General features: G+C 36.6%; 1 protein-coding gene across 7 annotated transcripts in view; it reads right to left on the minus strand.

Annotated features, from left to right (window-relative positions):
* The window catches only part of RYR3 (ryanodine receptor 3), a 750,252-nt gene that overhangs the window by 469,720 nt on the left and 254,394 nt on the right, over positions 1-26,138 (minus strand). For all 7 annotated transcript variants that reach the window (XM_072625274.1, XM_072625277.1, XM_072625272.1 and 4 more), the window contains exon 3: positions 10,679-10,786. In XM_072625274.1, coding sequence (XP_072481375.1) covers positions 10,679-10,786 — 108 coding nt within the window. The remainder of the gene's footprint in view (positions 1-10,678; positions 10,787-26,138) is intronic.

The following is a 26,138-nucleotide window of genomic DNA, read 5'->3' on the forward strand; positions in this document are numbered from 1 at the left end:
AGATTCAGAAAAATCTAGAAAGACTTACATGAACTTCTGCGGAATGAAGTGAGCAGACTAAGGAAAACAATGTATACAATGGCTACAATAATGGAAAGGAAAACAACATTGAAAGACATCAGGATTCTGAACAACGAAGCAACAAGTCACAACTCCGAAGACTGACGTTGAGGCCGAGAGAGGGGGCAGTCAGATGAGGAATCTTACACACACACAGACACAGACACAGACACACAGACACACAGACACACACACACAGAACCAATGTGTCATTTGTATGGCTTAACTACAGCATCTTTGTTTATCAAAAGACAGACTTTAATTTTACAGGAGGGAAATGCTTGACTCCCTTATTTGTTACAAGGGAGGGAGAAGTTGTGGAGAAAGGGAGTGATAGTGCCACACAAAAAAAGAAAAGCAAGAAAACTATATCGTGTATTTAAAAATACACAAAAGACAACAGAAATTCAGAAGACAGAGGAACAGGTCATTGTTGGTACTACTGTGTTCAATTTAATGTATATTTTTTAAATATCCAGAACATAATAAATTCATGGTTTCATAAGAAATTTATGTCTAGTATGTTGTCCAATATATATATATGCATATATATATTTTATATTATATTTTTTAAATCTCTGAAACTTTTGGTGCTTTTGCTGGTGGGCCTGAGCCTTTCAGCCTACCTAAACCCATTAGGATTCCTGCACTATTTTCTTGTTTTGTTCTATTTTCTTGACTTCTGAAGGATTCCAGTGTTCTGGGTGCTTCACACATTCGAAAGTATCAAGTGTCTTTTACATATAGCTCTTTCCAAAGTCAAGCTTTCAGAAGCTCTGTTTTGCTCCCACCCCAATATCTTCTGGTGAATGGGGAAAAGGAAGAAAAAGCAAAAAAACAAACAAAGAAGCCCTGCTGCATGTAGGTCTCTTCAAATAGAGACCGACTGCTGGAGAGAACTTACAAGAAACATCAGAATCTACTTTCTTCCCATTCTGACTGCAGCAAATTCATCAGGCTAACATCCATGGGACAACCTACAGAAGGTAACAGTAAACTTCACTTCCTCTGAGCTAAAAAGTCACCATATGAATATTCCTCAAGCTTTTAACAAAAATGATAACAACATATTGAAACCAGCCTCTATAACCTGTGGGAGTAGGATGAGGAGGAAAGAAAAAGAAATGAGTTCATGGGCACTGAATGGGGCTTTTGCTTTTTAAAAAAAAAAAGTATTAAAATACGCTAAGATCTCATCTGTGCTGACATTTGGCTTCATGGAAGGATTAGAAAAAGAAATCAATTATTTGGCAGCTGTCTCAGTAGCTACAATGAACATAACAGGATGACAAGACAAAAAGAGGAATGCAGCTGAACGCTGCTCTTTCCAATGGTGGAGATCCCTGTTTGAGCACCAGTCTGTAAACTCAAGACCGTCAACACAGGTCCAAGGGACTAAGGCTTGGATTAACTATAGGCGTGATTTCCATGCACCTCAAATGAAAACCAATCCAGCCTCAGTCAAACAGAAACTGTTCTCAGCACTGAGGCACAATCATTGCTACCCCTTCCACTCATCAAAGCTTTCGTATTATTTCTCTCAGCATCTAGTTTCTTCTCCTTGTTAATAAAATCAGATCCTGAATAGCAAATTCTCCTCACTGTTACAATTCTGGTAATAGAGGAAATGAGTCTCTGAGGACAGTACACTTCAGCACATCCCCAAATAAATGAATTCCCAACTTTTGATTCTTTTTCCTAAATTCGTCTTCTATTTCTTTCTTTTGTCCAGGTTGTCTGTGGTACACACTAAAGACAATATTGCTTCATTTCTCCTTTACCAGATAATCTCCACCATAATTGTCCCCAACCGTTCATTAGGAGCAGTGTGACATGGTGGATAGAATGTTAGACTTAAGAGTCAAGAAGACCAGGGTTCAAATCCTGCTTCTGAGACTTGTTAGTTATGTGACAACAGTTAAGTCACTTACCTTCCCTAACCTTTCATTTTTTGATTGGTATAATGAGGTAATACCTGTAGTACCTACCTCAAAGGGTGCAGTGAAGCTCAGAAGAAATAATATGAAGCACTTTGTAAACTTTAACCTACTATATAGGTATCACATTTTAATTCCAAGTTTTTTATGTGTTTTTTTCTTACTATAAAATGTTACTCCCCCCTCCTTCCCACTACACTTTATCCTATTTCTTTTGAGTAAACTATATCCTTCTGGATAGACATACTAGTGATAACTAAATGCTAATGCATGAATTCCTCAATTTCTATAGACAAAAGACCAAAATATGTTTCAGAAGTCTAGAATAAAGTTAAGTCCAGTCATATATTTAGACAAATAAAAATGGTAGTTTATGTTTATCTGTTGCTATAAGCCTGACTGTATATATAAGTTTCTATAATTTTGGGAACTGGGCTGGCTGAACTGGGTTTCTATGATGGGCTAAGCCTTTGATATTTACCATATAACAAAATTTAGACTATCCTGTCTTCAGCTTAGTTCTATATAATGTAAAATTAGTGGCTCAGAAGACAGTGAAATATATTTAGAAGTTGATTTCCTTTTGGATAATATTGGAGTCCTCCCAACAAGGGTATGTGGAAAATGAGACACAAATGAAGACTTGGGCATTTACAAAGAGTTACACCAACCTCCATAGTAGGATGAAATCTTAGACTTTAAGAATTAAGCCTATATGACTGTTTATTAACTAGAATTTCAGACAGAAAACTCCATAGGACTCTGCAATATATACCTACCAATGTAACAAAAAGGAAGGTCTTTGTATTCTGGTATGTTAATTCTAAGTGGATAGTCCTCAGTTCAAAACCCAGGTCTCAGAGTTTAACAGCTATAAAAAGTATTTTATAAATAAACACAGTAGAAGGTCAAGTGGACCAACCTAGCTGTCTAATATATTACCAGTGTTATATGATGGAAAGAGCACTGGCTCTGGAGTGAGAGGACCAAAGTATGAATCTATAAAATGAGAGGAGTAGATTAGATGACCTATAAGGTCCCCTCCAGCTCCAGGTCCATGATCCTGTAATCCTTGTACATGCATTATCAAACAAGGAGAGAATACCAATACCTGATTCTAAGCGCATCCATTAAATATCCTTCTTAGAACACCTGAAGGTTCACAAAGCATTTTACATATGAAAGCATTATCCCTCACAATGATCCCATAAGGTAGATAGTGCAAGTATTATCATCCCCAATATACAGATTAGGAAACTGAGGTTGAGAGAGGTTAAATGACTTGCCCGAGGTCACACAGGTTATAGGTAGCAGAATTGGGACTCTAACCCAGGTCCTTTGACTCTAAATCCAGTGTTCTTTCCACTATGCCAAGCTGTCTTCTGTTAGAACAAAGAACGAGCAGCAAAAAAAATGGAGTTGGGTTAGCTGTAATCTTCAGTCCTGTTTTAATTAATGAGACTGCAGCAGATGACATTAATACACTGATACAAATATATATTCTCTCAATGGTAACTACAAAAACACAAATACTAACTGCTTACTTAGATATATGTTAGCATCCTTCCCCCAGTCAATAATGTTAAAACAATAGTAAGGCCCTGTCTAGGCGGTCTCATAGAGCAATGAGAGAGCCATAAGGTCACCGAGAGGATATAGTTTACAAACTGGAAGGTCTCAGTAAGTAAAAATGTTAGAACAAAACATGCTCTATCATACCATAATTGTATCCATAATAGAGAATAAGAGAATGCTAGAACTGGAAGGGATAAGAAATCTTCAATCCAATGTGTTATGACCACTTCTCATACACAGTATAAGGGGAATTTCTTGTCAGGTACAGGTGAATTAGTTGGCTACTAAAGGGTTTTTTTAATTGAAATTCTATGATCTTAAAAATCAGCTGAGCCAATCTCTTCATTTTAGAGATAAAGGAACTAAGGCATCAAGGGATTAAATAACTTGCCCAAAGTCACACAGCTAGTTAGTGGCAAATTCTGGACTTGACCTGAACTTGACTACAAGTCCAAAGCTCTTTCGATTCCATCATTTTGCCCTTTAATATTTCAGGACCCAGAAATGAGCCTTAGCATTGATGTGATGGTATTTAGTGGAATTAGGAGAGCAATGGATAAAATGAACACATGATTCTAATGGATGGAAGAATATACCAAGGTTTCACACATTTTTTCTCCCACACCATTTCTCCACAATTTAAAACTTCTGCTTCTTATTTCTTGTTCATCCATCCCCTTATCTTAACTGCACATCTTCTTGCTTTCCAAGGACAAAATACTATCATTCTAGTACTCTTCAGTGGTATAAAAAGGATTGGACCAGTGGTGGTTGTGTTTTGACTCAAGAGCAGAATAAAATTCTCTGAGGGCATAATCAATTCAGTGTTTCACTTGCATAATGTTAACCACTCTCCACCACTATATCTAAATTTGCTATTTTGTAATCAATTTTCACAAAAAGCAATAAATAAGTTGATGTTTTCTACAGCTCATCCAATACTTCTACAAAACAATATATCTGTAGCAATAAAGATAAAAAAGCAAAGGTGTAACAGCCTCCAAGAAACACAAGTAAATAAGCTTGAAGGGGCTCAATACTAAAATTTCTTGCATTTTGAACGTTTTCCATTCATTAAATAAAAACAATCACACTTTTGAAAAAAAAATTACCCTTCATTCAGACATACTAAAATTCAGGGTTAAGGAATGTTCCCTGAAATTCAGTGATAGTTACTGCAACTTCCCAATAAATAATAGATTCTTAATAGGACTTTGTAATAAACACCCCCCAATGGGACCTCCACATGTCACTGTCCTTTACAAGTCATGTCAGAGAAAGCATAAACTACCTGGAAAACGTTGTAAAGGAGCCTCTACAATCAGAACAAATAACCACTTTTGATCTAGCACATTGGAGGAAGCTCAGGTAGCATTCTAAGAAGATATGAGCAATCATTATTACATGACAAATACTCCAACAGTACATTTTCTCTACAGCAAGAATGAATAGACTCCAGTGTATGTAAAATGAGAACAATGCTAATTGCCACCATTACTGAACCAGTATCAAAAAAACAAATCACTTTTGAATTTGATGAGTCAAACTCAAATGAGCCAATTTTCAGTAAAAAGGCAGTTTCCCTAATATGGAAAGATATTATTCAGAAAGTTAATGCTTCAAAAGAGGCAAGGGATAGCTTTAAAATCTGACTGTAAAGGTTCTTTCACTTGAAAATGTCTCTAGTCAGAATATGACGAAATGTAAAAAGCTAGTTTAGTCACAATGCTTATTTTTTAACTGTTGAAATTACCATTCGCTTAATTAATTGGTTTACTCTTGGGATCGTGAGATATATGAACAAACGACAAAATTTGTACTAGCTTTTTCCATTCGTATTATGAACTCCAGCCTTAATGGAAAAATAAAACTGAAGTTGCATAATAACATCAAAAGTGTATTAAAGCTCCTAATATCTTGAATTAGGAAAAGGCTGCATGCTTCTGACATCTGTGCCAAGCTGAAACCACTGGGCATGTGCTGCCCAAACCACATCCTCAGAAGAGATACTTAAAAAAAACTTTTCTGTCTTAAATAAGGAAAAAAATAATAAGTACATAGAGAAGTCATTCTCCCAATTATAGAGCAGAAGTTCAAAGAGCCGTTCTGTGATAGGCTTAAAAGCTTATAGGCACTTTAAATTCCACAAGATTGAAGAGTGTGGTATAGCAGTGTTTTCTAAATTACTTAGGCACACAGAATGGAAACTATCCCAGGCACTTAACAAGTGAAAGGCCTCAGTTCATTACAAACACAGCTGGAGTCAGTTGTCCATGCAAAATACATACATAATTAAAGGAAGGAATAACATACCCATTCAGAGAGGTCATTGGACTAGTAAAATTTAAAAAATAAAACAATAAGTGGATACTTTAGTGTATGCAGGTCATTTAGTTCTGCAAGCCATTCTAAAACGTTTGAGTAATTTGAGAAAATTAGAATGATATATCATTAAAGTCAACCCAACAAGAAGAGCAAAGTGATTTTGCCCACTGGCCAATATTTAGTTACCAGGACTAAAAAATAAACAACAACATTTTACATATAATTTATTATTTTTTCCAGCACATATTGGCACATGACACAACAAGAATCGCAAAGTGATATAATTTCAAATATAGTTCTATAGGCCTTTTTCATAATTATATTTACAAGGATAAGTTCACTTATGGAAAGTGGTCAGTATAGCAGTTAAATAGTTTGTAATTCCAGTCCAGGAAACAATGAAAACAATGTGATTTTTCATACACATTTACTCTCTCATTGTGCCAGTGCATAGAGATGGAAAACTGGAGCAACACTAGAAATAAGGTGGCTAAACTGGCTGACTTAGACAAAAAGATGAAGGACTGATACAATATTATAGTTTACATTTCCTATTATTTGCAAAAATTTGCATCAACTTTAGCTTATGGGATAATACATAAAAATACTTTATACCATCATAAGTCCTTCAAATGGGGAAAGAGGTGGTAATGAGATGTGATTTCAGCTTACCAATAATCTTTGAAGAAGCAAAGCTTTCAAAATGTTGGCCTGGAGGCCTATCATGTTTCAAAATTTTCAAAATTAATCTATCTACTGTTTAAAGGAAGCTGTAAAAACCATAGGTTTCAAATTCACTAAGGGTTTGAGTTTCATCCCCTATCCTTGCAGGAAAAAAATTGAGAGAATGAGGATAATGTCTCAATTTAAAATAATGCTACTACTAATTAATGTTTTTAAGACCCATTTCCATAGCACTCACCAATGCGGAAAGAGAACAAACACTGTTTTTTCATTTTAAAGAACAGGGATCAAAAGTTTCCAGTGAAGTTGGATAACAGGCCAAATTTGTTCAAATAAATAATCAGTTAAGAACAAAGGCTTAATTTACAATGTGATATTACAGCCAATAAAAAACACTGACTCCTGGAAGTAATTTAGTTTTTTAGGGTATATGTTAAAAAATTTTTTTTACTTCTTAATCGTGTATATTGTGTCACCAGTCAACAGCTATTACTCCTTCATGGGCAAAGAGATCTAGTATTATTTTAGCATCGTGATCAATGATAAAAGAGAACTATGTGATTTTAGACGTCCTTGAGGTCAGCTAGCCTAATCTTTTCATATTACAAATGAGTTAACCAAGGCCTAGGAAGAAGTAACTTGACTTACAGTCACAGAGTCTGCATCACATCTCCTGAATTTTAGGAAATTGATCAGTCTAGTATACTATGTCTCCAATAAATATGCCCCAAAATATAATACATACAATTTTACATACAAAGAATCTTTTACTTCCTTTACTTTTTAGTAATCAAACAGGAAAATGGGCAAAAGGAAATTATAATTAGAAGGGAAGAAAGAAAGCAGGGGTTGCTTCTTAACTTTGTCACAGTAATTTCTACAAACTTAGGGCTTAATAAATGTTTGTTCAATTTGAAATTATATGAAAATAAAATTTTAAGTAACACTCATTTCCTTCCCATTCAAGAATAACCATAAATGTCAGATTTCTTTTATAGAGTAATCATGAATGGGTTCCATGGGTTACCACCAATCTTCTCCCCCATTCACATACACATACACATACATGCACACCCCAACACCTTCCTATTCTGAAAGTGTATAGAAGATGAAAATCCTACTGTCTCTGTCTCCATTTCTTTTATATGACATAGAAATGGTGGTTGAATCAAAGGATTCAGAAAGAGAGAACTGTCTACCACATGGAAATATTCACACTGGTTTTTCACTTTTTTGTATGTGTCTCAGACAAGTCTGGTAAAGCCTATAAACTTCAGAACAATGATCTTCAGTGCATAAAATACACAGGATCTCAAAGGAAATCTATGGCATTAAAAAACGGTTGTCAAAGTATTTTTTAAACAAGTTCATAGTCTCCAGGTTAAGAACTTCTGAACCATATGATGGAAAGTTCTGTTGTAAACTTGGGCTAAGCAAAACCACAATAATTCTAGAGCTTTGTGTATCAATTCCACTTTTGCTAGTAGTACCTACTGTTTTTAACAGATGATTTTAGGCATCATCTCTTAAGAACAGTATCAAATTTGACTTATTCAACTTAATTCCATAAATATATATTGGATGCCTACTATGTAACAAAGCACTATTCTAGGCTTCAAGGAAATACAAAGAAAAACAAACTATGGTTCCTGCCTTTGAGAAGCTAATAATGGGAGTAAGACTTGTGCAGAAGAGCACTTAAAATGTATTTAGTGATTATATTACCTTTCTGTGACTCTGATCCTTCATATTACAAGACAAACTTCCTGACCTCTCTCATAAGCAGCTGTAGGGAAAATAACTAATGAAATGAACTTTAAAAAGTTTGTAAGTATGAAATACTTATCAGAGTATTTAACATTATCCATTTACAAAGTTATATATTTATCATCAGATGATTCCTTGTTGGTTTCTTGTTTCGTATAATTTTTTGAGAGCTTGGCAAATGAAATTCAATCTATTTGGTTCTAATGCCCAATTCTTATACTCTCCTCTGGGGCATATAGTGCATGTAGAGAACTACATACATATGCCAAACCATGCATATTTCTCCAGTAGCATATACAACTCAGAGATGTACAATTCCCAACTGTGTACAGTGTTTTTCATTCTAATAGCATGTCTATATGCATATCTAACTGCTCAGTGTTTGCTGAATGCTGAGTGCTTGGAGCTGCTTTTAAAATTATGGGAGGATCACAAAATGAACACTGGAAGGTGATAGCCACATTAGATATTTATGGTATAACTTCTTAGTATCCCAAATTTTTCTAAATAATATAAACACATTACTAGGTGAGGGCATCGAGGCCTTTGCACCAAGATAACAAATTTAGATGGCACAGTGAAATAATTTTCACTCCTTTAGCAATGAATAAATAATAGAGTTTAACACTGAGTAAGACTAATTAATGAAAACAGCTACTACCAGATGGCAGCCTGAGGGAGTTTTTCCCCTGACACTCAGTTCTTTCTAATTCCCTTGGTCAGTTTCCTCCCTCCCCAAGGTTGTTAGAGACTTTAGGAGACCAGAGAATGGGAAATTTTTCTAGAAGAAAAAAAATACACTAAGGTAAATTGGCATTAATGCCCCCTCCCCCACACCATCCCCCACTGAATCATCATGGGATTGGAGGAGGGGGTGACAGAGCAAGAGGGAAATAATTTTCCTATGGATAACAAAACATAAGGCAGTCATAAATAGGTTCTATATTTTGATCAGATCAGGATAAGGTATTCTCAACAAGAAACATTCCTGGAAAAACAATCCTCCTCTTTTTCTACTTGTTATCAGAAGTAACATAACTTTAAACTGGACATTTTACCTGTCAAAATTTATCTTATTTCATACAAAAATATAGAGGGACTGAGATTCACCATTGAGGCAAACAAGAACCACATCTTTTAGGGTTCTTTAGAATGAAATAAAGATACATTACTATCGGAGAACAGATACACAAATAATAAGGAAAGGTGTTCCTGACCAGTTCATATCTAAATATGACCATTTTTCTGTGTGTTTTGAGGAAAGGAGAAGTGGAAGGTGGGGAGGGGCGGGCTGTAGAGTCATTAGGTACAGTGAGTACAGACAATTAGTGAAAACTAAATTGGAATGAAAATGGTCAAGGAAGTAAAAAAAAAAAAAACCACCTCAAACCTTTAGAGAACAATACAGATAATAATCTTGGCAACTGATTAAAGTCCGTCATTGTAGACCTAGGGAACAAAGGTACCCAAGTTCACACAAGTTAGTTAGTTGGAAAGGACCTCCTCATTTATAGGTGAGAAAACTGAATCCTAAAGATGTTAAATTATGTTTGTACAAGGGTTATACAACTACCTGGTGGCAGATCCAGAACTAGAACATGAGTCTTCTGACTCCTATTTCCAGTGACCCTTTTATTGCGATAAAGAGATATTTCAAGCTAAGGCTCTGATATGTTGCCTGACATGAAGAGATACTACTATGCACCATTCCTTCGCTAAATGGTTCAGTGACAAGAGTAACTTAAAACTGCATTTTATTTACTTGTCAGAAGTAAAGTGGGATGACTCTAAAACTGTCTCAAAGACCTTACTTTTCATCCAGATTTTCCAACAACTATCACAAAGGTAGAAGTTTATAGTGACTACACAGAGTTACTAACCACAATTATTCTACTGATAAAGTGGCAAGGAAAGTACTTTTAATCTCTAACCAGGTTCCTCAGAGTGACTGTCAAATTTTTAATAATTTGATCCTGAAACAGCCTTGTAGTCTCCTGGAAACCTAGTCCCATTTATCCTGAGTAGGGGCCAATCAATACAAAAGAAGAAGGAATGAGACCCAAAGTGAGAGAAATAGAAGGAATTAGAAACCTAAAATGGAGACTAGATTTTATTTTCCCCATTTGGATCAACTCAAAGACTTTAAAGTCTTCCATTTCAAGATTAGGAGGATGAGTTAAAAAAAAAAATACCTCATGCTTAAGAAATACAGTGCATGTGACTTCAAAGTCTTCCAGTTAAAAGATCAGGAGGATGAGGACAAAAACACCTCATGTTTGGGAGACACAGTACATGTGACTTCACTACAAGAATATAAATCACATACTTACCCCTTCGCTGGCATTTTCACCTGTGTTGGCAAGCATTTCCTGTAGAGCTCTTACAGAGAGAGACTGTTCCAGTACAAAATTGCAGATACTGAGATCTGGAGGAACATACTGTTGAAATAAAACAAAGAAAATGACAAAAGTAAGGTTGCAAGCTGTCTTGCTGCCCCAAATCAGTACCAAATATAAAGGAAAAGGGAGGAAAAGGAATGAAAGGGAAGACAAGAATTTATGTAGTGCCTACTATGCGCCAGGTACTATGCTAAGTACTTTACAAGTATTTGTAAAGTACTTAGCACATATAGAAGCACTGTATGCCTGCACAGCAAGGAGGCCAGTGTCACTGGCTCAGAGTGCATGGAGGGGATTAAGGTATAATGCAGATCTTGTAAAGTCAAACAGAGGATTTGTATTTGATTCTAGAATTAGTAAGGAACTAATTGGATTTACTGAGTAGGAAGTGCATGGTCAGGTGTTCATCTTAAGAAGTTCAGTTTAATAGAGTGGAGGATGGACTGAAATGGGGAGACTTGAGGCAGGGACAGCAAAGAGCAGAATGGCAGGCTACTGCAAAAGTAAAAGCGTGAGGTGATGAAGACTTGCAGCAAGGTAGTGGTAGTGTTAGAGGAGAGAAGGATTTATATAGAAGAGTTGTTATGAAGGTAGAATCATCTCACTGACTATGTATCTGGGAGAAAAAAAGAAGGGTGAAAAAGTTAAGGATGACATCTGGGTTGTAAAACTATTACTAGGATGCTCTCAACATTTATAAGAAAATTAGGAAGAGAGCTTTAGGAGAAAATGAGTTCAATATTAGATATTCTGAGGTCTTTTTTTAGGTTGTACATGTGTAGTCATGCAAAACATATCCATGACAGTCATGTTGTGAAAGAAAACACAGATAAGGGAAAGAAACTCAAGAAAAAAATAAAGTTAAAAAAAGAATGCTTCAGCCTGTATTCAGACACCATCAGTTCTTTCTCTGGGGATGGATAGCATTTTTCACCATAAGTCCTTCAGAGTGGGCTTGGATCTCTGTATTGCTGAGAATAGCCAAGTCATTCACAGCTAATCATCTTACAGTACTGCCATTACTGCCTCCACTGTAAAAGCTTTTTCTTGCCTCTTTTCTGCGGGATAGCTGACCGCATTCTACCTCCCCCTTTCTCTTTCTCCCAGTACAGTACATTTTACTTTTTGCACCAGTCCATGCAAGTCTTTCCAGGTTTCTATGAGAGCATCCTACTCATCATTTCTTACAACACAACAGTATTCCATCATAACCATATCACAACTTATTCGACCATTCTCCAATTAATGGGCATCCCCTCAACTTCTAATTCTTTACCCCCAAAAAAGAACTGCTATAAATATTTTTGTACATATAGGTCCTTTTCTTTTTTTGTTTTTTAATATCTTTTGAGATACAGACCTAGTAGTGGTATTGCTAGGCTGAAGGGTATGCATGGTTTTATAGCTCTTTGGGCATAGTTTCAAATTCCTTTATAAAATGGTTGAATCAGTTCACAACTCCACCACTAGTGCACTAAAGTCTCATTTTTTCCACTCCTCCCCCCAATACTTGTCATTTACCTTTTCTGTCCTATTAGTCAATCTAATAGGTATGAGGTAGTACCTCAGAATTGTTTTAATCGGCATTTCTTCAATCAATAGTGAGTTAAAGTATTTTTTCATATGACCATAAATACCTTTGATTACTTCATCTGAAACCTGATCATATATTTTGATCATCTATCAATTTAGGAATGGCTCTTATTTTTATAAATTTGACTCAGTTCTCTAGATGTTTGAGAAATAAGGCCTTTAATCAGAGAAACTGGCTTCAAAATTTTTTTCACAGTTACTATTGCTAACTATATTTCCCTCCATCCTATCCACCCATCCTATCCTATTCTCTCTCCTTTCACTTGTTTCTCCTCAAAAGTGTTTTGCTTCTGACTATCCCCTCTCCCAATCTGCCCCCTCTTCTACCACTCTACCCCTTTCTCTTATCCCCTTCCCCTCCTACTTCCCTGTAGGGTAAGATAGATTTCTATACTCAATTGAGTGTGTATGTTATTCCCTCTTTGAGTCAATTCTGATGAGAATATGGCTTACCCACTCCTCACCTCTTTCCCTCTACTGTAATAGTTCTTTTTGCCACTTTTATGTGGGATAGTTTACCCCATTATACCTCTCCCTTTCTCTTTCTCCCAGTACATTCCTCTGTCTCTCTCATCCTTTAATTTTATTTTTTAGATATCATCTCTTCATATTGAATTCATACCTGTGCCTTCTATTTATATATATTCCTTCTACCTGACCTAATAATGAGAAAGGTCTTATGAGTTACAAATAGCACCTTCCCATGTAGTCGGGAGCCAAGATGGTGGAGTGATCACTAATTGCTATCTCCCTCCCCTTGCTGACATTGACGAGACCAGAGAGTATCTCCCCTGGGAAAAACCCTGGAATAGTGGGAGCAGCTGAAGGGGTAAAAAGACTTAGTCCATGAGGCTAAGAAGATCGCTAAGGAGAGTCCCTCTTGCTGTGGCTGAAAGGGACCAGTGCAGGATCAGAGCAGTCCTAGATAGCCCCACCTCAACAAACCAGGAGAAGATCCTGAGCCCCAGGGGGTAAAGCCAGCAACTGCCAACATCAGGACCCCAGCTGTGCCTCAGCACCCCAGGGGAATTGAGAAGACACTAGCATAGATGTGATCACCAACTGCTGAGCCTGCCTATACTCTAGCTCAGCAGAAGAGACCTCCTGTGGCCAGACCATCCCTTGCCCACACTTAACAAGCTAGCTCCAGGGTAACTGTGGGGAAACCCAAAAAGACCTCACCTGGCCTCTACTTTCCAACACCAGTCAGCTCAGCACCAGATATGCTGCAGCATTTTAGCTTCTAGTGGAAAGAACCAAAGGCCACAACACACAAAGCCTCAAGTTTTAGGCACAAGATCTGTGGGACAAAGCCCCCGTGCCCCAGATGCAGAGATCTACTTTAAAAGCCAGGAAAAGGGTGATTATCATGTGTAAGAAGCAAAGCAGAAAAGAAAAGACCATAGAACCTTTCTATAGGGTGAACAAAACACAAATACCAAAGAGGTCAGCATGGAGACGGTACTCCCATCTGAAACTTCAGAAGGGAATACGAACTTGTCTGAAGCACAAAGAGCTTTCTTGGAAGAGTTCAAGAAGGATTTTGAAAGCCAAATTAGAGTAAAAGAAGAAAAACTGATCAATGACTTCAAAAATATGAAAAAAGAAATCACAGAAGAATTTAAAAGGACAATTGGACAAATGGAAAAGGAAGTACAAAACCCATGCAGGATTGTAAACAGTTTAAACTTTTTAAGTCCATTATGATTTTTTGTTTACCTTTTTATATTTCTCTTGAGTCTTGTATTTGAAAGTCAAATTTTCTATTCAACTCTGGTCTTTTCATCAAGAATGCTTGAAAGTCCTCTATTTCATTGAATGTCCATTTTTCCCCCCGAAGGACTATACTCAGTTTTGCTGGGTAGGTGATTCTTGATTGTAACTCTAGCTCCTTATGAAATATCATATCGCAACCCCTCTGATCCTTTCATGTAGAAGCTGCTAAATCTTACGGTATCCTGACCGTGGCTCCACTATACTTGAATTGCTTCTTTCTGGCTGCTTGAAATATTTCTACTTGACCTGGGAACTCTGGAATTTGGTTATAACATTCCTGGCAGTTTTCATTTTGGGTTCTCTTTCAGGAGGTTAAAGTTATACATTCCTCCTTTTGTAATTCTCTCTATTCCTTGTTTAAGAATACATTGACCTGGGGGACTCCCCCAGATAATCACCTCATAACAACCATAAAATAATGCCCCAGAACAAATCCTGGAATAGTGGAGTCAGCAGAAAGATGGTGTAGAGTGGTCTTTTAGCCTGAGAGATGTGAAGGACCAGCAAGAAAGGTCCATCTCACTCAGGTAAAAGGGGAACTCATTCCAGGACAGTAAGAGTCCTACCAAGGTTGCAGCAAACCCCACCTCAGCAAACCAGCAAGAAATTCTGGGCCCCAGTATGGTAGAGCAGGCAAATACCAATACCAGGAATCCCATGTGCCTTAGCATAGCCAGGGAAATTGGCAGACTCCAGTTCTGAGAACCATCATGTGCTTCAGGGTACCCTAGGTGGTAGATGTCCTGCGTGGTTGAATTTCCATGTGTTTCAGTGCATCACTGGGCAGATATAGCACCAACACAATATTCACAGTGCCTATGGCAGCCATGAATATCCCAGCACAACTCTGAACTGTGAAGTACAACAGATTTTCCACATGGAGAACAGAACCAAAACATTTATTCAGGTACCAGAAAGCCAAATCCATCATAGTAACAAAAATCTATACACAATAATAATGCAGAACACCATCCCCAAGCCTTTCCCATGCTAGGGCCTTCATACAAACACTCACAAGCATAGCTGTCTGCCCTCTCCCCCTCTGTTCTGACTGCTCTGATCAATTTTCTATCAGCTCTGCTCCAGCTCCACCTCTTCTTGTTCTACCCTTCCTATTCCATCCCTTCCTATTTCATGTGACTTAGACTCATGTGACTCAGCCTTCCATATGACCCAAGTAGGTCACATGGGTCTATTAATGAATCGAAATATTTTCCATTTAAATTACCATTACAGGAGGCAGGCATTTTGCAGTGGCCTGACCTCCTCTGCTTCAGTGTAGCCCCAGGGAAATGCAGAAAAACCTCACCTGGTCTCAGCACATACCAGACAACATCACCAGTTCAGCACCAGGTAAGCTGCCAGAACCTTACAGTCTCCAGCAATGCCATCCTACCCCACATCACACCCATTGAACACAGCACCAGACATGAGGATTCCCCAGCAGCCTCAGTGCAACATCAGCTCAGCACCAGGTAAAAAGCCAGCATCTGTAGTCACTGGCACAAGAGGTCTGAAACATCCATCATGGGTACACAGATCAAATTTAAAATAAAGGGAAATGGAAAAAAAAAAGGATGAGCAAAAAACAACAAAAAAAGAATCAGACCACAGAAAATTATTATGAAGACAAGGAAGACCAAGACAAATTCAGAAGAGGATTACAATGTCAAAACGCATATGGGCAAAACCTCAAAGAAAAACAGGCAGTGACCTCAAGCCCAGAAAGAACTCATGTAAGAGCTCAAAAGGAAGCTGAAAAATCAAATAACAGAGGAAGAAGAAAAACTGAGAAAAGAAATGTGATGCAAGAGATTTATGAAAAAGGAATCAGCAGCATGGAAAACTGCTTAAAAAACTGAACTGATCAAATGGAAAAGGAGACACAAAAATCCACTGAAGAAAACAACTTCTAAAAGAATACAATTAGTCAAAGGAAAAATATAGTACAAAAGCTAATTGAGGGAAATAACACCTTAAAAGTTAGAATTGGGCAAGGAGAAGCTAATGACACTATGAAATATCAAGAATCAATCAAATTCAAAAGAATGAAAAAATGGAAGAAAATTAAAAATACCTCATGGGAAAAATAACTGACCTGCAAAATAGATTCAGCAATTTATTAAATTCCATATTTCTCCATTTGTTTACTTTTCTGTTAGCTTTGTCCAAAATTGAGAAGCATCAAATTCATTGTCATTATTGCGTTAATAGATATGTCTTATAATTAAGGTTTTTTCTTACTTTATGAATTCAGATACTAAGATATTTGAAATATATATTGTGCTGCTGTTCAATCATTTCTGACTTGTCATGACCCTATGTGGAAATTTCCTGGAAAAAATACTATAATTGTTAGCCATTTCCTTCTCCAGCTCATTTTACAGATAAGGAACTGAGATAAACAGAATTAAGTGATTTGTCCAGAATCGCACGTAGTAAGTGATAGAGGGAAGATTGGAACTCACAAGTATCTTCCTGACTAGGTCCAGCATGCTATCTACTGTGTCACCTAACTGGCTTGAAGTACTTTATAACAATATTGATACTAATTTGCTTCCTTACAGCATAACATAGTTTTCTCATTTATCTCTTTTCATGTTGTGAATGTTTTTTTTAATAGTATGATTTCAATTTTTGTTTTTGTAAGGTTTGCCTAATACATAGATCCTCATTTTCACTCTTTGTATGTTTTTAGGTATATTTCTTGAAAGCAACAGACTGCGAACTTTTATTTTCTTTTCCAATCTGTCAATTTTTGTTTTATTGGATTATTTAATCCAATAACACTTAAAATTGTGAGTTAAGTTTTTATTTTTCTCTGTCTCTATTATTTTTTTTCCTCAATTAGGGTTCTTCCTTCTTTCTCTGTAATAACAGTACTTAGCCTCTTCTGCAATTTTAATGTAAGCTGTTTTAAGGCACATTCCTGCAGCTGTCTTTCCCTTACCTCCATGCTTCTTCCTTACTTCCCGTTTCTTACCCTTTCCTTAGTTTTGCTTAATGTATTAGTTCTGTTTTTCTTCCTTTTATCTTGTTATCTATTTCTTGTCATCTCTTTTTTCCCCCTCTCAGTTAAGTGGTCAAATAAAATCCCCTCACCTCACCTTCATGCTGTTTTAAAATTTCATTTTCTGCATCTTTTTCTCAAAAGGAATTCTTTTCTCAATCTCTTCATTACCGGGGACGGAGACAAGATGGCAGAGTAGAAAGACACACACACTCTAGCTCTTCCCCCACAGCCCATAAAATACCTGTAAAGGAAGGACTCTCAACAAATTCTAGAGCAGCAGAAGCTACAGAACAACAAAGTGGAGATTTCCAGCCCAGGCCTGGAAGGCTGACAGAAAAGGTCTGTCACACCAGATGCAGAGTGGGGCATAGCCCAGCCTTGGCCATGTAGCACTGGGAGGAACAGGGCTGGAGCAGGCCTTGGGGGCAGAATCCCCAGCAGTAACAGCAGAGGTTCATAGATCCCTCAACCCACAGGCAACAAAGACACTTCAAAGGTCAGTGAGAGAGCTTTTTCATTTCTATGACAAGGGAGCAGGGTCCTGTCCTAGCCCTGGCTCCAGGCGGGGGCAGCCGCAGCAGTAGTGGACAGCAGTGGCTGCAGTAGAGGTGGTCTCAGAAGGCAGCAGCCAGCTTCCATTGTTGAAGCCTCAGCTTAAAGCCCCTTGGGGAACTGAGCAGCTGATCTGAATCTCAGCTATGAGCTGACCACAGAGTAAACTCCTCTCCTTTGATTGTGCCACTATGGAGGAAGTGAGATCTTACAGGTCCCCAGAGTATACCCTACTCTTGACAAAGGACCCAAAAGTCAAGTAACTGCTTGGGAAAATGCCCAAAAAAGGGGAAAAAATAAGACTATAAAAGGTTACTTTCTTGGTGAACAGGTATTCTCTCCCATCCTTTCAGATGAGGAAGAACAATGTTTACCATCAGGGGAAGACATAAAAGTCAAGGCTTCTGCATCCAAAACCTCCAAAATAAATATGCAATGTCCCAGGCCAAGGAAGAGCTCAAAAAGGATTTTGAAAATCAATCTCTTAATTATTTATCTTCCTTTTCTATCTTTGCTAAACTTCTATTCTTTGATTTATGTATATATATATATTCCTCTTCAGGATTTATATTCCTTAGGACATATTCCTTAGGATCTATATTCCAAGGTACCTATTTTTAATTATTTCTTATAAAGAACTTCCATGTTATGGCCTAGAGATTTTGCTCCATGGGCTCTTTTTGTCTGTTGTACCTTCACACTCAAACTTACAAATACCAATTCTGATAAATAACAAAGAGGACCAAAGTATTGTTCCATACTGTGAATCATCCTATGCTCCTAACTGTGTAATTCATTATGCATGATCTTTTATCCCTCCATTTGCTATGAAATCTCTCTGAGTCCATGCCCTCCCAACCCTTCTGGAAATAGAAAAGAGATTTCATAGATAATGGGAAAAATAATCATAGGAAACAGCAAACAGTGGTAAAGGGTGTCAGTTGACCCAAGAGCTGTAATTCTCCTCTTACTTAGGAATGGTAAATCGTTTCTCTAAGCTACACTTTTTAAGGTCTCCATCTCCCATTATAATATTGCTTTGCCCCTAGAAGCTTTCTTTGGTGAGATTCTTTCTCACCACAGAAATAGGAGTTCCCATCTTTTCCTTCTGGTTCAATTCCTCTCTCACTCACCTCCCCCATTCTCCTGTAGGTACTTTTCTTCCTGAGAGTCTACAGAAATAATTATGACTTTATTATTAAACTTTGACTTAATTAGGGTCATCACATATTCCCCTCTACTAACTTTTTCCTCCCATTTCCCCTTTTATGTACCTTTCCATTCTGCAATTTAGTCCTCCAAAAAAGCCAATAACAACATCAGTTCACCTGTAGGCAGAGTTTTGTGAGGTTTAGATGTTTCAAGTCTATATTTCACCATCACTTGTGATCTCCACTTTCTCCCTTGCTTCCTTTAGAAAGAAATCTTTTAATAGTCTCTCTCTTATTATATTGCTATTGTTATTAACATCGTTGGTTTCCCTCTCTTTTTAACTTTGGAGTTTTTTTTTCCTGAGGCATTTTGTGACTTGTTTCTACCTTCCTGTAATTTTTACAAGATTTACTTTTCTTGTATTTCTATGTCTGTAGTATCAGAGAAGCAAATGACTTGTCTAGATTTGTCCAGATTCTTCACAGGAATGCTATGAATCAATCTTTTTATTGAATGTTCACAATTTTTTCATTAAGGTTAGGCTCAGATTTGCAAAGTAGTCACTGGGTTGCATCTTGAGTTTCTTTGCTCTTCAGAACGTATTACTCCAAATCATCTGACAGTTTTTAGTGGGTATAGAACAATCTTATGTTATTCAAATTTTCTTTCTTTTATATTTGAAAGTCTTTCCTTGGTTTTCATGAAGGATTTGTTGTCTTTGGAGTTTTAATATTTAGTCACTATATATATTAGAGCTCGCAGCACAGTGTAGGTTATTTCATGCCTGTTTTTTGCTTTTTTTCTTCTAGAGACAATTTGTGAATTATTTTATTTGGCACTTTGTTTTCTATGTTCTAAATTTCTGGGCAGTTTTATAGTACTATTTCTTGCACTGTGGTGGTCAGCCTTTTTGACTTGTACTCAGAAACTGGGAGACTTACAATATTTAAATTGTGTCTACTAATCCTGACTTCGAGATCAATGCTATGCTTTAAGTAACTTCTCTTGCTTTTTTCTTTTCTTCGTCGATATTGTCCTTCATTTCTATTATGTGTATTCAATTAAATACTATTTCATCGTTCTCCCATGCTGGAGGCTACACATCTCACTGGCTTCCGCAGCTATACCCATGTGATTTTGGAGAGAAACCATTGGTTCTAGCTTCAAGTCAGTCCCATTTCTCACAGCCTTAGTGGACTGCCAACATATGCTGGCGTCCTGACCCAGTTCTCTCCACTCCTCAGTTCTCTGACCAAGTACTATTGAAGGAAATATTACTGTTACAATACAGTTCAAGCCAGAGAAAGCTTCACCTTTTGGTTTTTCATGGCATGGGGAGTCAGGACTGGCATGGAGAGAGTGTTTTAGTTCCACTGAAAGCTCTGTAATTGGTTTGTACATTTTTGTCTCAGTGTGGTGGATGGTGGAAAAAGATGTGTTTTGTGAGCACATTAAAAGTTAGTGATAAGCGTTCTTTGTTGTTAGATCACATTTTTCCATCATTACATTTCAAAGTATCTTAAAGTACGGAGATACCTAAAATTGTTTTCTTTCCTGGCATCATTCTTATTTTGAAGAGGTAGAAATAGTTGTGAGGATAGAACAAAGTGCCTAGTTTTCCATATCATTGGTTTCATGACCCAGAATTTAAGGTAGTCTATTAGACATACACTTTGAGATATACAACATATAGTTGAAGATTGGAAACTGAAGGTTAAGAATAGATGTTAACGAGTAGGAAAAGGATAAGACAAATAGGATGTAGGGAGATAAATAAAGATTATAACTTTAAATAAGAATTAGATGAAATTACCTCCTAAATGGAAAAGAATAGAATAAAGGATTTTAAAACAGAATCCAAAAATGTGTTGTTGAAAGAAATATACTTAAATATAAAGATTCACACAAAGAAAAAATAAGGATATGGAGCAAACTATTATACTCCAGCTCAACTTAAGTAGATGTAGCAATTTGATCTCAGACAAAACACACAAAAAAAATACAATTAACAGAGACAAAAAAACTATGCTAAAACCTATACATATTGAAAAGATTATAATTGATTCTGTATCATTTATTTAAAGATCCTATCAACAAGTAATTAATTTTGTTCTGTAATCGTTTTGTCTTATAACTGTTCAAGTCATGCATCATTGTCTCTGAATTTAGTTCAGTTCAGCTGGCCTATTATGGGTTAAATTTAAAAATCCAGCTCCTCTTGCCTCAAGGAATTCTGCTAACCTTAGTTTTTCACTATGTCTCTTACAAAAAGATCAAGAAAATGTACCAGACCAAAGCCTGATCAGGAAAGCCAAGAAAAACTCAAAGTGAGTAATTTTATTAGTTCACCATGGTTTAGGAAGGAACATCTCTATGTCTTCAGATACTAGACTTGGAGTCTGGATAAGAGCTTATATATTGTGGAACATTCCAGCACCCAGGGACTGAAGGAAAGCTGAGACTGACAGAAAGCACCTAGACAAGAACAGCTTTCAGAGGATCTCTGAACTAGCAAAGTATGCAGGATAAGGTGCCATCTGGCAAGTCTGTTCCTCACTTCATAGTGCTAGTCACAGACTCAGGGTAGAGAGGAGAGAAAGAGAATACGGGTTCTTGTGCACTGGGCAAAAAACAAGTTCTTAAAGGAAAACCTAGCTGCATAGCTCTTATCCAAGGAAGAGAATTAGGGACTCAGTTATAGTCTCCAACACAGTATGGAAGCCTGAAGTAAAATAACAAAGACAAGAGTCTTATATCAGGAAAGAACCTGGTGATCACTCTCTCTGATCCTGTAGAGTCTCCAAGGGGCAAATGGTGGATGCAACAGACTAGTGAAACATCCAACCAGAGATAAACCAGAATTTATAGTGCTCAGATCAGGAGTGCAGTGAACAGACTTCACTTAGGATCACATCAGGCTCGGACCTGAGTTGAGAAAGCAGTAGAAGGACAAAAAAAGACAGGCTCATGCCAGATATTCTCATGCGCAGACACATACATACATGGCATGCACAGAACCCACCTCTAACAAAAAGTTCAAAGTCAAGAAGCAGTCTTCAAAAATGAGCCAAAAGAAAAAAAAAATAATCCCACCATAAATATTATGCTGACAGGGAAGCTCAAGAAGCAAATCCAGAAGAAGAAAATTACTTGAAACTATAACCAAAGCTTCAAAAAAAACCCATGAAACTTAGGCATGATCCTAACCAGAATTCCTGGAACAGCTAAAGCAAGAGTTTAAATAGAGAGCTAATATATTATTTTTAAAAGAAAATGAGAAATATGGAAGAAACAGCTTACAACAAAAAGAAACAAACCATTACCCCAAAAAAATAACTCTCAAAATTACAACTGACCAAACAGAAGTTAATCACTCCATGAGATACGAATAAATATCAAAACAAAGTAAAAAGACTAGAAAAAAAGAATATATGAGCTATCTTACAGTAAAAACAACTGACCTGGAAATAAGATTGAGGAGAGATAAGTTAAGAAGCCAAGCTCCCAAAAAAGAGCCTAGACACTATATTTGAAGAAATCATTAAGAAGAAAAGTGCTCAAAGGTCTAATTTCTAAGATATGTAGGGAACTGGGTCAAATCTATGAGAATAAACCATCCCCTAACTGATAAATTGTCGAATGACAGAAATAGATAATTTTCAGAGGAAGAAACATAAATTATCAATATGCATTTGAAAAATACTCTAAATCAATAACAGAGAAATAACAAATTTAAACAACTCTGAAGTGCTACCTTATACCCATCAAATTGGCTAAGGTGACAAAAAAAGGAAATGACAAATGCTTGAGGAAATAAAGGAAAACAGGTACCTTGAAGTACTACTAATGGATCTGTGAACTAGTCCTGCCACTCTAAAAAATAATTTAAAACTACATCTCCAAAGATATTAAATTATACATATCATCTGACTGAGAAATAACCATTACTACTTCAAAGACGGCAACGAGAAAAAGGACCCATGAGTACAAAAATATTCATAGCAGCAATTTTCATGGAGGCAAAGAATTGGAAACCAAAGGAGGCTAATTAATTGGTGAATGGCTGAAGAAGTCATGGCATATAACTCTGATAGAACAGTACTGTGCTATAAAAAATGAAAAAAGAGATGTTTTAGAAAAACCTCAGAAGAACTTACAAGATGGAAAGTAAAGTGAGCAGAATCGGTAGATCAATTTATACAATAGCAATAGTACTGGAAAGATAAACAACTCTGAAGAACTCAATATCTCTGATCAACAATATTAATGACCAAACACAGTGCCAAAGGACTTATGATGAAACATGCTATCTAACTTGAGATAGAGAACTCATGGATACAGATTAAAAATAGACACACTTGTTTATTTTATTTTTTTGAACACAGCTAATGCAGGAATTTGTTTTGCTTGATTATCCATACTTGTAAGGGGTTTCGATTTTCTTTCCTTTTTAATGGGTAGGGGAAGGGGAGGTGGGAGGAAGAGAATTCAGAATAGAAAATAAAATTGAATTTTTAAGAATAAATTATATTGCCTAATTATGTTTTAAACCAATAAGCCAAATAAAATAGTTGAATATTTACAAAAATATATAAGTTGCCCAGATACAAAAAATGTCAATCTAAAAAAAATGAAAAAAGCCATAAATGAGATATCACAGAAAAAATGGATTTGCAAATAAACTATATCAAGCATTCAAAGGAAAATTATTTCCAAAATTACACAAACTTTTAAAAATTATAAAATAAGTTTTATGAAAATCTTCCTATGATACATAGCTGCTCTTGAAACCTAAAATAAAGAGTGACAAAAGAAAACTATAGGACAATTTCCATAATGAACACCGACACAAATTTTTTAAATAAAATGTTAGCAAATAGAATACAATAACATATCACAAAAATTATACACTATGACCATGTAGGATTTGCAACAGAAATAAGTGGTTGGTTCAATATTGGGGATTATTAACACAGTAGACAATATTAATAAAAATAACAAAATTCATAAGATTATATCAATAAGTACAGGAAAAACTTTTTGACAAGGTTTAACACCATTCCTGTTTTCGTTTTAAGAAGCTGGAAAACATAGGAATAAATAGACCTTTCCTTTATAGAATCAGAATCTGTCTAAAACCAAGAATCAACATTATATAATATAGAGAATCTTTCCAGTCAGATCAGGAATAAAGAAAAGGTATTCATCATCACTATTATTTGATATAATTTTAGAAATTCTGGCTATATAGCAATAAGAAAAGGAAAATAAGTCTGGAGAAAAAGCATAGGCAAAGAAAAAACAATAACTGCTTTTTTTAAGTCAACTAAAATCTTACTGAAGCAATTAATAATTTGAATAAAGTTGCAAGTTATAAAATAAATCCACATTAATATCAGCATTTTTATATATTGGGAACAAAATTCAATATAAAGGAATTTTTAAAAATTCAAGAACATAGTATATAAAAAACTTGGGAGTCTATTTACCAAGGATCACAGAGGAACTATATGAATTCACCTTAAAAGAAAACTACAAAAATGATGACAAACTTAAATAATTGCAAAATAACTAATTGCTTATAAGTAAGCCAAGCATGTATAATAAGTGACAACTCTACCTAAATAAATTTACTTATTCAGTGCCACACTAATCGAACTGCCAAAAGATTATATACATTTAGAAAAAATTAAAAGCAAATTCATGTAAAGAAACAAAAGGTTAATAATCTCAAAGGCAAATAATTAATAAAAGGGAAGGGGAAGGAAAGGGCCCAGCAGTACCAGATACTACACTATATTAGAAGTTGATCAGTGGAACAGATGTGATACACAATATACAGAAACAAAGGAACACAGTAAGTTAGTGTTTGATAAATGCAGTCTCAAGTTGCTGTATAAAAATGACTCACTATTGTAAAAGCAAGCACCCTGACACATCCAGGAGGGCCTGCTATCACAGGTTCTTTGATCTGTTTTTCTAAAAGGAAAACAACTTTTGAGGGGTCAACAATCTTTTTAATTAAGCACATGTATCACTTAGTACAGGGGGAAAAAGTCAGCACCCTGAACTTCAGAGAAAATACAAAGAAATAATAACCAACACAGCTTCCAACTGTCTGACTGTAAGCAGTACATATATCACAGGTCAACAGACAGATAACTGTCTGACCATACATATAAAGTTACCAGAGAAAAAAGCACCAACACCTGGGGGCGGGGGGGGGGGGGGGGGGAGTGGGGAGAGGTGGAGTGGAGGAGGGAGGTCCTTAGCTGCTTCCCAGGGTCTCCTCTGGTCAAACGAACACTTCCAATAAGTAAGTCCCAAAACAAAATCTCACCTCAGAGTATTTATACACTTTTCTGAGCCAAAGGGCATCACAACCCCAGAGAACCAGTGCATAATAAAATAGCTAAAGGTGTAGGCCTCCCCTAATCAAGCTTCCCTTAATGGGTAGGCCATCAATGGGTGGGGAAGATCTTTAACTCTCTATTTAGTATTACACCTATTCAATAACAACTGCTGGGAAAAACATACAATACCATTCCTAGGCCTATATCCCCAAAACGATCCAAGAAACAAAGAAGCAATCTATATGTACAAAATTATTAATGGAAGTTCTTGTGGTGGTGGTGGCAAAGAACTGGAAAATAAACAGGTTCCCATCAACTGGAAGATCACTGCACAAATTAAGGTATAGTATGCAACTGAATACCACTGAAAATAACTCCTTAAAAAGTAAAATTGGACAAATGAAAAAGAGGTGCAAAAGCTCACTGAAGAAAATCATTCCTTAAAAATTAGAAGTGGGGGAGACAGAGTCAAGATGACAGAACAGAGAACTCTAAAAGAATGCCTTAAATTGAAATCACAAGCAGTAGAACTAACAAAAGGCTGGGTGAAACACTTTTCTAGCCCAAGACAACTTAGGAAGTCAAAAGAAAAGGTCTGTCTCACCAAGGTGGTGATTGGGTAGGTGGTGAGCAAAGAGGAGACTACACTCTGGCAAGCTAGCAGTGTGCCTTGGAGGCAGCTACATGAGCAGCAACAACAGCTTCCAGAGCTTTCACCCTACAGATGAAGGGAGCATGGCACAAACAAATGATTGGAAGGAGATTACAGGCGACTCTACTGGCAATAGGCTTGGGACCTGTTGCACTGTTTACACATGGTTCTAGGTCACAGTCCAAGGGCCAAAAGGACTGACGGGACTTGTGGCCAAAGGGCAGCAGGGACCTTGTCCACAATTCCAGAACAGAGAGGAGTGCTTATGGTCACTCACAAGGTATTAGGGATCCTGGCCTA

Source organism: Notamacropus eugenii, chromosome 7, assembly GCF_028372415.1.
Source record: "Notamacropus eugenii isolate mMacEug1 chromosome 7, mMacEug1.pri_v2, whole genome shotgun sequence".
Taxonomy (NCBI): Eukaryota; Metazoa; Chordata; class Mammalia; order Diprotodontia; family Macropodidae; genus Notamacropus; species Notamacropus eugenii.